This window comes from Podarcis erhardii, assembly GCF_964252035.2.
Source record: "Podarcis erhardii genome assembly, chromosome: 2".
NCBI classification, from domain to species: Eukaryota; Metazoa; Chordata; class Lepidosauria; order Squamata; family Lacertidae; genus Podarcis; species Podarcis erhardii.
Genome location: NC_138498.1, coordinates 102,508,123 through 102,525,690, shown reverse-complemented (window position 1 = coordinate 102,525,690; position 17,568 = coordinate 102,508,123). Strand labels below are relative to the sequence as shown.

At 41.2% G+C, this 17,568-nt stretch overlaps 2 protein-coding genes across 4 annotated transcripts in view; both read left to right on the top strand.

Moving 5' to 3' along the window:
* Positions 1 to 17,568, top strand: part of LOC309337153 (uncharacterized protein C3orf49) — a 503,307-nt gene that overhangs the window by 45,990 nt on the left and 439,749 nt on the right. The window lies entirely within an intron of this gene.
* ATXN7 (ataxin 7) overlaps positions 1 to 17,568 on the top strand; it is a 94,270-nt gene that overhangs the window by 24,975 nt on the left and 51,727 nt on the right. Inside the window, exons 1-3 of one of the 2 annotated variants that reach the window (XM_081852501.1) lie at positions 6,967 to 7,117; positions 7,793 to 8,092; positions 9,466 to 9,534. In XM_081852501.1, the coding sequence (XP_081708627.1) occupies positions 7,804 to 8,092; positions 9,466 to 9,534 (358 nt within the window). In that variant the 5' untranslated portion in view covers positions 6,967 to 7,117; positions 7,793 to 7,803. Of the gene's footprint in view, positions 1 to 6,966; positions 7,118 to 7,792; positions 8,093 to 9,465; positions 9,535 to 17,568 lie in introns of those variants that run through there. The other variant, XM_081852500.1, reaches the window with a different exon arrangement.

Genomic DNA, 17,568 nt, shown 5'->3' with positions numbered 1-17,568 from the left:
AGTACTCCCCCAAACTATATCAGAGAACTAATTTTTTAAAATAAAATTTGATTGATTTAAGAGAGAACCATTCTCCCTTTCATTAACTTCTTTTTCTTGCACTATATAACATGTGAAACTGGCTCCCCACTTGCAACCCCTCAAAAAGAGAAAGAAAAATCAGTTTCTGAACTGACTTTATTCCTAGTTTGACTTGACAGTCCGTAATCTTGTCCATTGAAGTGATGATGATCTTTCTGCTGCCACTCTTCTCTTTCTACTGGAAACTGATGGATTCATGGCATGTTGAAAGAATGTTTCAGTAGTAGAATAGTATATCACCAGCCAGCCTAAGGTGACATCTTAACATGCAAAATAGCTGCCAGAAGTGGACAACAAAATTAAGCATGCACACTCTTGCTCTCTCTCTCTTTCTCTCTCTCTCTCTCTCTCTCTCTCACCCACACCCACACACCCACACACCAGCTTTACTAGTAATGATGTTACGTGAGCCATAGAGCAATAACTGAGCAGTATTGCGGCGGGCAGAGGTATCAGTTCAGAATCAGCATCTTTAGGCCCCTTTTCTTATATATTTCATTTGCAGAGTCAAATAATAGTGATTAAATGGGCCTCAAGTGGACTCTGAAAATAGTATTATTCCACTGGACTTTTATTTTTACCTAGGGCCTCAACTGATTCACAGTGCAATCCTGCAGATGCCTACTAAGAAGTAAGCCTTTGAGTTCAGTAGGATTTACTTCTAGATAAATGGGTGTAGGATTGCAGCCCTACTCTCCTAATTCTATTGCTGTTTGTTTTTATTGTACCTCTTTCAAGCTTCCTTGAGTTAGCATGTGCCTAGAAAACCAGGATACAAATTTTCTCTTTTTTTAAAAACAAACAAAAAACCTGTTGATTTGGTATGATGGAGCACAAGCTAGTTTCATTTCATGTTGTAGTAGCTAATGCAATCATTATGTTACACTTGCCACATCTGTCTATTTTGATGTTTGCTTTCTTTTCTCTTGTGCTTATGCCTCGTTTCACAACAAAGAATGGTGTTATGACAGAACAGGGCTTGAAAATTCTACTTAAGCATTAATTGACCAAAAAAATACACAAAAAACCAACCCAACAACTTTGTTTAGCATGAGCCCAAGTATGGAAGTACTCTGACTTCCTTCATTCTACCAAAAATGCCTAGTTACATTTCTATCAACAGTACATGTACAACTTGTTAGTTTCTCAAATCTGATTTTCACAGAGCACTTATATGAGCAGTAATTGCTCAGCTGGATTTCCACAGGCATTTTCACGAGTACAAGCCCTTTCTAATGACTTTGATTAGTTGTGATAAAGAAGAGCAGATAGCTATGCTCTAACAATTAAGTCTTAAGGCGTCATTTCCTCATGAAGGAGCCTGTGACTGATTGGCAGATTCTGAAAGCCTGTCCTGCTATACCTTGACACAGCAAATAACCCTCATCTGGAAGTTCAAAAAGATGTGAGTGCTTGTCATTCTTTACAGGTGAAATATGTTTATTACAGCCATAGTTCTGAAAGTAGGAGGTGTAGTAGCTGTCTTGAGCCCTCCCATCCTCTTGATTGATTGCATTTTATGTAAAATTTATAGCCTACTCAGGGACTCAAAATAGTCTACTTACACTTTTACAGTTCACATTAAGGAACAAATGAGATTCTGGAAGGACTTGCTTTCTACCTAAGGATCCAAAATGATGGCTGCCCTTGGTATTCTGATTTCCACTGATTCTCCCACATGTCTTCTGGATTTGAGTGAGGGCCTGGACTGGGTTTTCCCTAGGGTTTGTAAACACTTTGAAGCAGTGATGTGGATGCTTGCTGTTTCTTAGTGTTGCAAAAGCCTGGTGAAAAGTGGAACAAATTTTCTGGCTTTCCCATCTTTGATAAAGTAAAAGACATTGCCTCCGCCGCCCCCCCCCCCTGCAAGTTCTCTGCTACATGCAAAAACCTTTGGATAAGTGAAGGGTTCTCTCATCTTGTACTGGACATCCAGGGCCAAAGGTTGCCAGAAATAGGCTGGCCACTTGCATTTGTGCAATTCCTATGTACATGTATCTGAGAACGTTACTTGCCTTAAACTCAGTATAATATTTTATTCAATTTTGACGAAAAAGGAAAGTCTGTGTGGTCCAAAGGTGTGCAGAGTGTTGTTGTTATTCACTTATTACCTGCCCTTCTCCCTGAGGTTTCAAGGTGGGTTACAGCACAGCAATTTAAAATACAAAATTAAAAGCAATTTAAAACAACTCACAGTCACAAAAATAAGGCAGGACATTACAAGTGTCAAAGGCTAGGGGGGAAAGGTGGTCTTTAATAGATACTTAGGCACACTAGGGTTTTAAATACTGTCTGATTCCCTTTCTAAGTTATGTCTATCACCTTTTCATTCCTGCTACAGGTGAGGTAAACTATTCTGCAAAATATTAGAGTTGTAAGAGGAAAGTACCTCTTGGTAAGACTGAGAGGCAAACTGCCCTATTCATTACCATGTAATTGTCCCTAGTTTCTCTCCAAATGATGTTTTACATAATTTGTGCAACAGGCAGCTGTGAACTCAGGATGGGATATATACAAATGTGCTCTGCTGTTTGTTAAAGGCTCCCCCTGCCCCCTCATTTCCTGCAGGAGTGTCCCATGAGCAGAACTCTACTCATGGTTAGTCTGGATCCAACCCAGTATTTTATTTGGGGGCGGAGCTGTAGAAGAATACAGTTTATTTAGTATGCTATGCACATTTTCTTATTTATGACCAAAAGCAGACCAAATCCAAGGGACGTGTATAACAACCAGTATTCACCTAAGCAACAAGATGAACATCAGCATTGGGGAATATGTTCCTTACTTGCATAGAAAATGTTTCCATAATACGTTTTTGTTTATTAAATTTGTATACGCCCTTCATCCAAAGGTCCCAAGGCAGTTCACAACAGAAAAATACAAAATAACAATACAAAATACATAATAAAACAAAAAGAAACCAATAACCAGCTTCCCACAAACACGTTTTTAAAAGCAATAGACTGTTAATCAGCCAAACACCCTGTTGAAGAGGAACATTTTTGCCCAGCGCCTGAAGGTGCCAGGCAGCTTCCCTGGGGAGAGCATTTCACAAATGGGGACCCATCACAGAATAGGCCCATTCTTGTGTTGCCATCCCCTAGACTTCTAGTGGGGGAGGGACACGAAGAAGGATCTCAGATGATAATTGCAGAGTCTGGATTGGTTCATAATGGGGAGAGAAGTTTAAGTGGGCTCTTTCATTTCCTGCCTCCCAACACTCAGCATTCTGTGGCGACTTACACTCAGTGCTCATTGGATTGTTTTTCCGATTCCCCCTCCTTCCTCAATATTTGTACTTTTAGCAAACCTTCAAGTTGTTACAGGCCTATAATGATAACCTCTCACTTGTTTGTGGATGGCACTGTTTTGACTACATAAGTGTCAGCATACTTGCTTAACATTGAAAATTGCACTTTCTCCATCATTCTCTAACCACCCCATCTGCCCTGGTTCTCTTGATTGCATTAGCTGATTTGCTGTACAGTCAAACCTTGGCTCCCGAACGATTCCATTTTCAAATGATTTGGTTCCGGAACACCGAAAGCCCGGAAGTAAATGCTCCAGTTTTCAAACATTTTTCGGAAGCCGAACGCCTGACGCAGCTTACACTTGAGTGCAGGAAGTTCCTGCAGCTAATCGGAAGCCGCAATTTGGTTGTTGAATATTTCAAAAGCTGAACGGGCTTCTGGAATGGATTATGTTTGACAACTGAGGTTTGACTGTACTGTCAAAATGGTACTAGACAGCCTTTGTCCAGTGGCTGACTGTTAATAGGGACCTGGAACACTTTAGAAGGGGGGGGGGGGCTAACCTGTGGCCATCGAGAGGTTATGCTGAACTACTGTTCCCATCAGCTTCAGCAAACATAGCCAATGGTCAATGCTTTAGAATTTGCTTGTGGACTTTGAAATTCAGTGTTTGTTGAACTTGAGACACCTCATCATCCCATACATTAGTAACGTACACTGACTGAACAGATACTGTATGTATGTGATTACTGGGCTTTCAGCAACTTAATTAAATCATGAGCTAGCAAAAAAAGTTGTAACTTAAACCCAAACATTTAAAAGCTTATGAGCCTATGGTATTAATGAAAATACTGTATACTTAGAATGGTGTATGATTCTTCTTTGACAGCAGGGTTTTTTTTACAGGTGGTGATCAAAGGCTCTGTAGGTGCCTCATCTGTTTCATTACATATTCTTTATACTTTGTAGTCATCACTGTTTGAAATAGCCTCCGCACAGTGATTATTCCACACAGTGACTACTCCACACAGCAACTTCAATGTGTGGAGCAGTTTTGCTATTGCTCCATTCAGTTGACGCTCCTGTAACATGTGGCTGTGGCATGGACATTCTCCATGCCATTGAGCCATCTATGTGGCAAACTGTCATAGTGTTCATACTTTATAAAACTTCAGTGTAGATTCAGGTACATTTATCCTCGTGATAACTAATAACTATATAGTCAGTTAGCTGTATTGCTATATTATTCTTGAAAATAGAAAAATCTACATGGCGGTTACTCTTTAAGATAATCTAGCATTATTTACCAGATAAACTTTGTTTCATATAATTAATAGTCAATGATTCTTCAGTAAGCACAGTATTCTGCCAACTGTCTCTTAAGACCATTTGGGGTGTGTAATAAGAAAAGCCTATCAGATGCCAGTAGAAAAATTGGCAATGAATATCTTTCCTGTCTTGCCAAGGAGACATTCTCCCGCTCCCAAGTGTAAATAAAACACTACTGGTACAAAGAGCTGACATACAGCCTTTCATATCTTTTTTGCAACAGATAATATAGAAAAAATAATTTGTATTTTTGTGCCAGTAAGGTGCATTCCTCTGTATTTTTTGTTTGACAGTAAGCCCCATTGAACACAGAGATTACGAGTTTTCCAGTAAATACAGGATTTGGCTGCATGAGTTGTATCCAGCTACTCAGAGTAGACTCATTGAAATTTATGCATCTTAATGAGTCATCGTCATCAATTTCAACATATCTACTCTGAGTAGGACCTAGTTGGAAACAGCCCTCTGCCCCACTAAATTACTTCTGAGGAAACCTGTGTAAGATTAATCTTCATGGCTATGTACTTACATAGACGTAAATTCTATAGAAGAAGAAGAAGAAGAAGAAGAAGAGTTTGGATTTGATATCCCGCCTTTCACTCCCTTTAAGGAGTCTCAAAGCGGCTAACATTCTCCTTTCCCTTCCTCCCCCACAACAAACACTCTGTGAGGTGAGTGGGGCTGAGAGACTTCAGAGAAGTGTGACTGGCCCAAGGTCACCCAGCAGCTGCATGTGGAGGAGCGGAGACGCAAACCGCAAACCCGGTTCCCCAGATTACGAGACTACCGCTCTTAACCACTACACCACACTGGCTAGAAATCACTTTCACTTTCACAAATACACAGTAGACGTGTATATTGATAATTACAAAGGGTATATAATGCTTATGATAATATATTATCACAAAGTTTGGTCATGATTTGGGTGTATAAGGCATGAGCATGGTTTTGAAATACAGAGCATGTTGAATAAGCAGCGCATATTGCCTGGTGTGCTAAATTTGAGCAATCTTGTTACTAAAAAGAGCATTTCAGCACATGCATTTTACATATGAATATCTTATTGGTTCATGATGTGTGGCTTTTAGCATTCTCAGGATAGACCTATTTTTTTAAAAAAAAATGCCTACTATTTTCTAAAATGTAAGTGGGACCTGCAGTTAGATGTTGCAATATATCCTGATCCACATCAAATGCTTCTGTTCAGTACTTCAGACAGCAAACCTCTAGGAGGTGATAAGCTTTTAAGCCAATTCCCTCCCACCCCCCCAAGTAACACTCTTCTTGAACTGAACACACCAAGCTATAGCTCTTGGAGACCACTAGATCTACATTAGGACTTGGGGTTTTTTTAGTATTTACTTTTTCACTTCTACGGGGCTAGGGAGTCCCCTAATAATTTAGAAACCACTACCTTATTTGTGGGTGGCCCAGTTTTATTTTCAAATAGTTAGGTGCTCAGTCTGCTGAGTATACTCTCAGTATCTATGTATGTATTGATGACATTTTTGAATGACTGAGTGTGTCTTGAATGACTGGGTGTGTATTTATGTGTCTTGAGTTCTTTTATACCAAAGTGTTTTGTGATCCACCGAAGTATTCTAAAATAAAACATTCTAAGGAAATATTCTAAGGAAATTTGTGCAGATGCTACAAAAAAAATTAATATACATTACAAAAGCTGTGCAATGACAACCTCCTATAAAGAAGACGGTTGCTTGTAAAACCATTCTTGTCCTCACTGGAAGAAGTAAAGCCTCTTGAATACTTGACGTAAGGATTAATATCACTAGATTTCACTTTGAGATCGAGAACAGCACAAAATTGCGAAGTTGCAAGCACAGTTCCTCTGAGGACAATGAAAGGGTTAAGCAGGGGTCTGCCTGAAGAATATTTCTTCCTGCTCATCTTTTAAAGCGGTTAACCTTTTATTTTGAGAGAGAGAGATTCCCCCGACCCTTTTTCTGGCGCTTCTTTTCTTTAACTCCTAGCACTGGAGGAGGTGGGTGGGGTAAGGGCGAGGAGGGGGGGGGGAATTGGCAATCTCGGTCTTCATTCATGCTTTTGACAGATAATAAAGCCCCGCTCTGGGAGTGCGCGGCGCCTCTTTCGACGAGGAAGTCGCCGTGCGCCGCATCCCATTGGTGCGCCGGAGCGGAGCGATTTAAATATTAAATGAGACCTTTTAAGGCAAGATCGGCGGATGACATTTGCGAGAGGAAGGTGTCCGCGGCAGCGCTGGGGGCGGGAGATGAGTTACATAGATGGGGTTAGTTTCCTGCTTGTTTCCTACTCAGCCTCCGTCCCTGTGCTTGACGTTGAAAACTTTGAAGGTGGGAGGGAGGCCAGAGGGAGGCGTCTGGCGTTAAGGTAGCCTCGAGAGGCGACGGGCTCCCGGGAGCGCCTAAAAAGAAAGAGTGCGGGGTTGAGCAGTGTGTGTCATGAGAGGAGATTTGGTGGGTTACGCGTTGGTGGAAACGAGACTCAATCGGGCGGTGAGGGGACGGCGAGTCGGGGGAGAGCTGCCTCCCGGGCTTCCGGGCTGTGCGGGAAAGGGCCCCTGTGCCTTTAAGAGCCTGCCTCTTCTGCTTAAGGGGGAAGCGGCGGGGCGGGGGCCCGACTGGGATAATATGCGCGGAGCTTTGCGAGACTCCTCAAATTAACCGACTTCCTTTCGCTGAAGTTTCTGGAGTTCGCGGGGCCGCGCGGTCCAGCTCTAGGCCGCTTCCATGGCGCCCTCGGAACCGGCGCCCCGCGGGTCTCGCATTGGGCTGCTGGAAGGAAGCGCCTCGCGACCCCGGCTGTCGCCTCGGGATCCCCGATGACGGCGATCGTGCTGGTCGTCGCCTTTTCCATAATAGCTGCAGCGGGGGGAAGGGGAAAAAAAGAAAAGAAAAGCCCACTGGTTCGCTTTCCCGGGCCGATGATTATGAACCTGCAGCGGCGGGTTAATGGGAAACTGGAAACAAAGGCGGCGCGAGGCCTCTTGCTGGTGCCGCTTCTGCCCCTGCCAGCCTTGCGCCCGTAGTGGCAGCCCCCGTTCCGCCTGGCGAGAGGGGAATTCTGCCGGAGCTTCCTTAAGCGGCGGCGCCACCTTAAAGAGCCTGATGACTTTTCTCGTTACATTGTAGCAGCGGAAAGAATGTCGGCGCGGGCCGTGGCTGACGTCAGAGGGGAGCAACGCAGAGCGGCGGCGGCGGCCAGCAGGCAGCAGCGGCGGCCCCGGCACGGAGGCGGCGGCGGCGGAGGAGGAGGAGGCGGAGGCGAGATCGGCCCCGGCCCCGCCAGCACTGCTGCCGCGAGCACGACCCCAGCCACCAGCGCGGCAATGGCGACGGTCGGGGAGCGCAAGTCCTTGCCCAGCCCGGAGGCGATGCTGGGGCAGCCCTGGAGCCATTGGGTCGATGCTGCTAAACTTCACGGGAACGACGGTGAGAGGTGGATGGGGGAGGGAAGGACAGGAGAGGGGTCCGGCCCGGCAGCCAAGGGGTTAACCCAGCTGGTCGCCTGCGGGGACCGGGCGGGGGAGGCGCTCCAGCCTTCCTCTTGTCCCCGGAATCTGTCCCAGGCTCGGAGATAGGTGGGGAGTTGCGGTGATTGGCCAGGAAGAGCCAGGTTTCACCCGGAGCCAACTCCACCCTGCCGCTCTCCGAGGTTTAGCTGCATGTGGGTAATCCTTAGTGTGCCTGTGACAGGCTGCTCTCCAATCCTTAGGTATAGGTATGCTTCCTCAACTGAGAGCAGATTTAGGGTATGTTCTGCTCCTCATTTACCTGAGTAACCAAGAGAGCAGCTGCATGCTTCCAGGTATTTTGTCTCTGCTAGGGCCATTCCTATGTTGCAGTTTTTGTTTACAGGTGCTTTGAGCTGGACACACAAAAGCCACATCAAGCAAAATACTTTAATGTGTTTATCACTCTCTGTTAGGAAGGCATTATTCTGAATATTTAAAGTTGTTTAATATAATAGCTGTACATGGCTTGCTAATCGATGTGCTTTTTGCCTTTTTACATCTTACAATATGTGCTCACTTGTGTGTTCCTACAAGTCATTCCCATGACTAATAAGGTATTTGCGGGGACTGACTTACATTGTCTGCCTGTGAATGAAAATGGTCACATGGGAAGTGTTTCCAAATAAAAGTATATACAGGTGCATGCAATCCATCTATATATCAAATGATATGCATGGCTCTTTTGAGGTTGTAGTTCATTCAGCTTTTATGTTTAGGGACTTCCTGCAATGGTGACTTATATCTGACGGTGAGAAGTTAAGTACGGTGGTACCTTGGTTTACGAACATAATCTATTCTGGAAGTCCGTTCTTAAACCAAAGCTGTTCTTAAACCGAGGTGCGCTTTCTCTAATGAGGCCTCCCGCTGTAGGTGCCCTTCCACCATCCAGCTTCCGTTCATAGACCAAGGTAATGTTCACTAACCGTCAGAATACTTCTGGTTTTGCGGAGTTTGTATACTGAAGAGTTTGTAAACAGGGCTGTTTTTAAACCGAGGTACCACTGTATGTACTATGTTTAAGTAGGTGTCTGTGATTGGAGCTGTTTTTTCTACCTTACTTCTGTTTTGTCTATCAAATGAATTTACCCCTTCTTAGCTACCTTGCTTATGTGAGATGAGGGGAAAGGATGTGTTGTATGCTTTTGCAGCAAATATATTTTATAACTATCCTTGGAACAAATGTTTTGTATTAACATTGGCAAAAACAGTGTCTAGCATGTCATTTGCTCCATAGTCACCATTCCACAAGGACTCCTTAAACTGAAGTTCTTATTTTTGTTTGTCACATAGGGGCAACCTTGGAAGAAAATTTCAAGGAATATGGGAAAAACCGAGAAGCGATGCGACTCTGTAGAGAAGGTGAGTCTGACGTGAAAAGGTCTTTCCATTCATAGACTGGTCAGTGAAATGGGCAGATGTAGGGTCTTGCAAAGGCCTATGTTTGCAAGCCAAATCTGTTTTAAACCTGAAATTAATATTTTGAGGTCATTGTAAGCTTGATCCAGTGGCTAACTTTTGTCTAAAACCATTATCATATTTTCCTATTAATTAGCCGTTTTGCTGATGCATATATGTTGAATTTGATAACATGGTCTCTGTTTCCCATCAGTTTAGCAATGCTTGTATCTCTCACTAAGTCATTAATATCATTTAGGATATTAGGATATCATTAAGCCCAGGGTCACTTCTCCTCTGGTCAGTTTCGTGATAGATTTTTCTAGGGCATGATTGTTGAGGGTATTATTAGAAATTTTACCTCTTTGTTGAGGCCAGTACGTGCATTTACTCAGTTTATGGCCTAGAGTTCACACATAACGCTAAGCCAGTGTAATGTGTCTTAGTATGAACAAGCAGATGTATGGGCTCCCAGGGAAAAGAGTGTGTGGCTGCTTTGTTCCCCTTCTAGGCCTGATACTACTGTGCTGCTATCAGCCAAGTTGCAGTTCGGCTTAGTGTTACACCTGAACCTGGGCTTTGGGGTGGGAGCAGATTTAACCATGAGCAGTAAACCATAGAACAAACTTTGGCTGTAGCTCAAGTTCCGTCAGGAGCGAAATAAACCATGAGTCTTGGTTCAGTTATAACACAAAGCCAAACTGTGGCTTAACTTTACAGGAGCATGGCACAAACAGGATTGGAGCAGAAGCAAAGTGGCCGCAATTTTCTCTCTGAGAACCTGCATGCTTGCTTGTTGTTAAGCTATGGTTTGGCTCTGCATTGAATGCAAATCAGGTCTTCATAAGGGTAATTAATGTCCATCACAACTGTAGTAATATCTCCTTTGCTTGTTCCTGATTTAATTTTCCATCTTGAGATCACACTTAAGGGATGCAGGTGGCGCTGTGGGTTAAACCACAGAAGCCTAGGACTTGCCGATCAGAAGGTTGGCGGTTCGAATCCCCGCCACGGGGTGAGCTCCCTGCTCCTGCCAACCTAGCAGTTCAAAAGCATGGAAAAAGCAAAGAAGGTAAAAAAGCAGTTCAAAAGCATGGAAAAAGCAAAGAAGGTAAAAAAGCAGTTCAAAAGCATGAAGTGCAAGTAGATAAATAGGTACTGCTCCGGCGGGAGGGTAAATGGTGTTTCCTTGTGCTGCTCTGGTTCGTCAGAAGCGGCTTAGTCATGCTGGCCACATGACCCGGAAACTGTACGCCGGCTCCCTCGGCCAATAAAGCGAGATGAGCGCCGCAGCCCCAGAGTCGGTCATGACTGGACCTAATGGTCAGGGGTCCCTTTACCTTACTTTGATCAGGGTTACAGTTGTTAGTACATTTTGAATACTAAAATATTTTTCGGACCTGTTAAGTAATTCTGTGGCGTATTATCCTGGAAGGGCAATTGTGATTAGTTTCAGAAATGTTTTATTTTGCAAGGACCGCTTAGTCAGGAGTGCTAATTTAAAGAACACTCATTTTTTTAAAATAGAAAATATGTATTTGATCAATAAAGCTAGATTTAACTATCAGAAAACTCATATCTCGGCTAAAAAAAACTTCACAAAATCAAGTTGGAACTCATACAACGCCACTTAAATGAATCTGGGTGAGGGAGATGTGCAGCAGCAATACTTGGAGAACTAATTCATCCTTCAAATCAGCAGCACAAAAATTGCTAGTCCATGTGCTATTGGTTCTCCAACCCACAACATACCTATATTGGGGAGAAAGGAGACAGAATAGACTGGAGAACTGTCCACCATCTAGCTCCCAGTGGTCCAGCTAAGGTGGCCTCTCCCTCCTCAAACTGCCTGTAAGAATTCTCAAAAACCTTCTTGCCCTGAGGGTATATTAAGGCTTTGATTTTTTTTTTAAAAAAGGAAATATACTAATCATTGGGGATATATGGACGACTTGAAAGAAGCCAAGAACCAACAGTCCACCATTTTATATAAGCTTTACTTCTTGCTCTTTGAATCCTTGGCAAACCTACAAGGAGCAGCCTGGGCATGCTTTAATAATCCTTCCCCAGCCTGGTGTCCTTCAGATATTTTGGACTACAACTCCCATCATCCCTAGCAGCACAGCTGAGGCCTCAGAGTTGGGAATATATTAAAACAAGGAAGTTGCCTACTACTGCAGCTGCTCTACAGTGTTAAGTAGTAATTGTGTATGCACAAAACAGTTGTTAATACAAACCCATGTAATTTGCACAGAATCTAACTATTGGTATACTGTGGCTTTGTTGTGTTTTCACAGTGGAGTGACAAAATAGCTTTGGTTGTTCAGGACTGGAAAACTAGACTGCTGCTAAAACTTCTAAACCACCCCTCCCCAAATTGGGCATTATTTCAAAGTTACTATCCAGACACAATTCGTACTTTTAAAAGTGTATATATTGTTCCTGTGTATGTGCTCACATTGTGTCAAGGCACTGGCCTTGATTCTGCAGAAGTTGTGTTGGAATGAATTGAGTGTGTGTGTGTCCCCCCCCTCAATTTTTAAAACAAATTTCTTATATATTCACATCATTTTAAATTTCTACATTTCTGGGATTACTTAGAGCCCTCAAACTTCCCCCACCCCCACTTCCGGTTTCCAATTTCCCTCTATTTTTGCATTTAATTTTTAATTTTAATTTTTCTAATTCATTTTATCTCCTTTTTTACCTTAAATCATATTACATTATAAGTGATATCACGATCCTCCTAATGTTTTTAAGTCTCTACAGTGGTCTTTAAGATATTCTATAATTTTTTTCCACACTTGACTAAATTTTTTATCATCTTGGTGTCTGATCTTCACGGTCATCTTTGCCATTTCGGCATAGTTCATCATCTTGGTTATCCACTCTTCTTTGGTTGGAACTTTCTCTTCCTTCCACTTCTGGGCAAGTAGCATTCTTGTGGCTGTTGTCGCATATATAGTCTTTTTAAATCTTTTGGTTTTTCATCTCCTGTTAACCCTAGTAAAAAAGGCTTCTGGTTTTTGATGAAAGTTATCTTAAACATTTTCTTCAGGAATGAATTGAGTGTTAACTGTGTGATTAATTTCATTTGGCTTACATAGGATATAAGAGACACATATCCCTGCCCATAAACATACAGAGCCCTGTGGGAAATATATTAACATTTAGGTTGCTGGGAGCAGCCAGAGCGGGGTGAGCATCCTAGTTATTTTAGTTCTGGTTTAGTGTGGAATGTAAGAGTGTGAGTTGTATTCACTGCTTAAAAATTAATTTCTGCTACATTCACAAGGTGGTCTTAGGAAAGTCCTTGCCTGTCAACCTCAGCTTCCTAATAATCATAATCATAATAAATTTTATTTGTACCCTAGCCGGAGCTAACATTATATAAATAATACAATATGCATAAAAACAAGCAATCAATTAAAATGCACCCCAAAATTAATTCAAATAAATTAAAATTAAAACTGGACAGATGACAATCCTCAGGTTAAAATTGAAAGCGGTTAATACTAACCAGGACCAACTGTTTCCACTGATATTATAAGGACCTGTGAGCGGGCTGGAAAACCTGCTTCGTGCTTGTTCTTATACAAAGAGTCAGACTGAACCCTGACTGAAGGTCTGGTGGAACAGCTCCTTCTTGCAGACCCTGCGGAAGGATGTCAAATCTCACAGGGCCCTGGTCTCTTGTGAGAGAGCATTCCACCAGGCCAGGGCCATAGCTGAAAAGGCCCTGGCTCTGATCGAGGCCAGTCTAATCTCCTTGGGGCCCAGAATCTTCAGGGTGTTGTTATTTGCAGACCTTGAGGTCCTCCATGGGGCATACCAGGAGAGGCGGTATGATGTCCAGGGTGCAGGGGAATGAACTGCCTTGCTGGGTTGTATATTATCTGAATAATATACATGCAGTACTGCAGTTTACATGCAGTAAACTGTCGGGATCATAATGTGGCTACACTTGGAATACTGTTCACAGTCATTTTATTGCTTTTCCAAAAAAAATTGTACAGCTAAAGTGAACAAATTTGCTAAAAAGGGGCAACCAAAATTATTAGGGAATGGAGCTTTCTAGGTTAGAAGAAAGTTGAATAATGTGGCAGGGGGAATGATCATAGCTTACATATCATATGAATGTTTTTATCCCCCTCAAAATACTAGAACTATGTATCCAGTGAAAATGAGTAGTGATTTAGGATTGACAAAGGAGGAGAACTGCTTCACACAACAATTAATTTGTGGAATTGTCTGTCGCAACATGTGGTGATGACCACTAGCTTAGAAGATTTTAAAAGGGGGATTTGATACATTCATGATTGAGTACATAGTCACATGTGGTGTGTGGGAAGACCACTTGCTTGAATGAATGGGTCCTTCATTGTGCTCATGTTCATTGGGTATATAATTTTACAGAAGTTTTTACATATGTCTGAGCTCTGGCCAGGAAACAGTCCCTGATGCTACAGTACATGTAGGAAACTGGGTGTATGAGAAGCTTTAGTGCATATAATTGCTTTAACAACAGATTCCACTTCAGACAATTAAATAATTTTCAGAGGAGTTTAAATGTGTCTTTAAAATAGTTTGCCTACTATTAATGATTTTGAATTTATTGTAGTTTTTGCTGGCCAAATTTTTCTAGTTTTATTGAGGAAATATTGTGCAGAGCTTTGTTGTCATCCTAACTGATGTATCCCATGTCCACTGCAGTCTCGTAACCAGCTGCCGTTAACTTTGTCTAAAGAATGAAAGCAGATTGACTTGTCATGGTGGTTGATTACTATGATTTTCATAGTTTGTTATAATTCATGTCAAAGTAAAATTAGTAGGCCCTGATCTATGCTTCACCTTGACAGTTTCTAGCATAACTGGACTATACCTTACATTTCTTTGATTATAACTAATTTGGAGACTTAAACTTCTTTATTTTAATTGTGGAGTATCTGTTTACAGTTTTCATGTCCTGTGGTGTTTAGCTTCTGTCTTGTGGTATTGGAATACCCAATGATTATGGCAATCATATTCTCTCAAAAGTGCCCAGCCTTTTTTACCTTCTTTGCTTTTTCCTAAATGATTTTCCAGTTTGCTTTTTAAAAATAATTGAACAGAGAGAGAGAGAGAGAGAGAGCGCGCACTGAACCAACCTGCAAACAAAAAAGTAGTAGACATAACTTTTTCTTTTCTTTTTTTTCCTTTAAAAATCCTTTGGCAGTTTGGTGACTTGTGTTTTCTTGTTTTGTCTATTCTTAATATCACCATATGATTTTTTTTTAAGCATCCCTGGTGTCTTAGTAGTTTGAACCAATTCTTAAATACTAGATTTTTTCACCATGCTCTGAGCATCTTGAGACTAGATTGTTACAGTTCTGTAATTTATAAAAATTGTATTGCAGTTTCCTTTTTATGAGAAACAATATTGGGAAAGTAAAATTGGTGCACAGTGAATCATTTTTCTGGCTGGACGTCTAGAGCATCATTATCCCATAAGATAGACTGTTTGCTTACCAGTACAGATAAGATATTATTGTTTTATTGGCCAAAACTAGATTGGGTCTCGCCCACTCTAATTACAGTGGCTCAATTTGGATGTTCTGGTAAACATAGACATGGATGTTCAGCATAAGATCAAGCTGCAGCATCACTAGTGGTGCTACTGCAGGGAGGATTTTGGCAGCTTTCACTTTCTGTTTTAACAGATTAATTTGACAGATTTTTCTGAACTGGGGAAAGATGTTTCCTTTCAGTAAAATCATGCTGATGTGGCCTTGGTGCAGTACAAACAGCTGGTAGGTTTGTAAGTTTTCATTTAAATGATATAACAGATTATATATCTTTCGCTTATATTTTCAGCCTTACCTTTAACATTTTTTTTACATTAAAAAGATAAATGTGTAAAAGGTCTTCAGCTATGTCAGTACTACCTTCCTTGAAATCACATTCTGATTAGAAACAGGATGGTTCCAGCAAGCATGTTTTCCACTTTAGCTAGAAAGTGTTGGCAGTGTATTTTGGTGCTGCTCTAACATGGGGCAGAAGCATTGCAAGGTATTGCGTTCTTTCATTAGAGTTGAGGGTTCCCAGGGGAGGCGGCTTAAAATAGCAGCAGCAAGTGAAGAATTAAAGGCAGGGTCTAAACACACACATGTATTTTCAAAATACATGTATAGTTAAGTGTCAATATGTGATCCCTGTTTGGCAACACTGCTTACAAAATTGGACCTTGGAACCTCTAGGTCAGAATTCTTTTTTTCTGCTTTCCTATCATTTTTCAACACAATCAACACATTTGCAGGAGGAAAAGAAGTGGCTTCATAAAGCTCTGATTCCAGAAGATAACATATTGCTTTCATAGTTTTTAAGAGATTGGAACATGACTTGGAACACTTGGAGTTGCCAGGACACTCTAGCTCACTCTAGCCTGCTGGACAACTTTGCTGTCATGTCAGGAGCTGCTTATCAAAATACTGTTTATCAAATGCAATTTTTGATTATTATTATTTAATTAATTAATTGCCTAACAAGTAGCATGAAGAAACCAATTCCCACCCATCCAACACAGAATAAGTCAGTCAGCTATATATTGGCACCTACCAACTTCATGCAGATGGTGAAATTTTCTTCAACGTTTCGGGTTCACATATTAAACTGCTAGTAGTTGTCTACTCTATGAGCATCCAGCAGTCCAAAGGTTATATGTGACCTTTGTCACTTTGCTCTGCTTTGCACTTGAAATTCTTAGAAAAGGATCTGATCTAAACACAAAGCGTGGAGCCTCTTACTTAGATTTGCTTGTCACAAATTAACGAGAACAAAGCTAGTCCTTGAACAAGAACGAACGAACAGAGTGTCCAATTGGCAGAGGGTAGCAGGGTAGAGATGGTGACCTGAAGCAGCTGGGATGCTGGAAGAATTCTGCAAATTACACATTGGTTGCAGTATCATCAAATATATGAAATGTTTAAATTAGATTTTTTAAAAATGGGTTTCCAGATCAAAGCTCAGTTTGAAAGAGAATCATTATGGAAGAAGGATAAATTGTCAAAAATGTATAATTTTTATTAGAGGGGGAACCAAAAGATGAGTTTGTAAAAGCTTCAGTAACACACTGGGCAATAGATATAGGGCATAACATAGACCTAAACCTCTGGGAGAAATTCTGGAGGAATGATTTGAAATTTACTGCATGTTATACTTTAAAAGAGACTTGTACGAAAATGATGCATAGATGGCATTTAACAGTGAGTAGGTTGGTCAAGATGTACAAAGTTGGATCAGATCTGTGCTGGTAATGCAGAGAAACGGAAGGAACATTTTTCCATATGTACTTATATACTGCCCTATACCCAGAGGTCTCAGGGTGGTTAAAAAGGTTAAAGGCTATGAGGAAATGATCTACAATGAGTTTAAAAAATGTTTAAAACAACATTCCCCCCCAAAAACCTGAGGCCTTTTTGTTAGGAATACTTAAGTCCCCAGTTGTGAGAAAAAAATGTTTATGTACACAACCACAGCAGCTCGAATTTTGCTAGCCCGAAGATGGAAAGTGAGTGAGATCCCTGATAAGGAAGATTGGAAATTTAAGATGATAGAATTTGTTTAACCTATAGAATAAAAGAGCAAGAAGAATCTTTATTCAAAGAGGAGTGGAATATTTAGAATATAATTGCTGGTAGCATTTAGATAAATGCAACAGTATGGTAAATATTTGAAGGATGTTAAACAGAGGAATGATTAGATTGGCTATAGTAAAATATGCAGGAATGATATATAAGTAAAATGAAGCATGAAAAGGGAAGGGAGGAAGTCAGTTGTTACATGTTATTATGTAAAATGTTTATTTTGAGATGTATAAACTGAAAACTAATAAAAATTGTTATTTAAAAATGTTAACAACAAATCACATGCTAACGACAAATCATACAAGTAGGTTTCCATAATGGCCTGGTTCACACAAAATGCTAAACACTGTTTTATTAAACTATAGTGTATTAATCG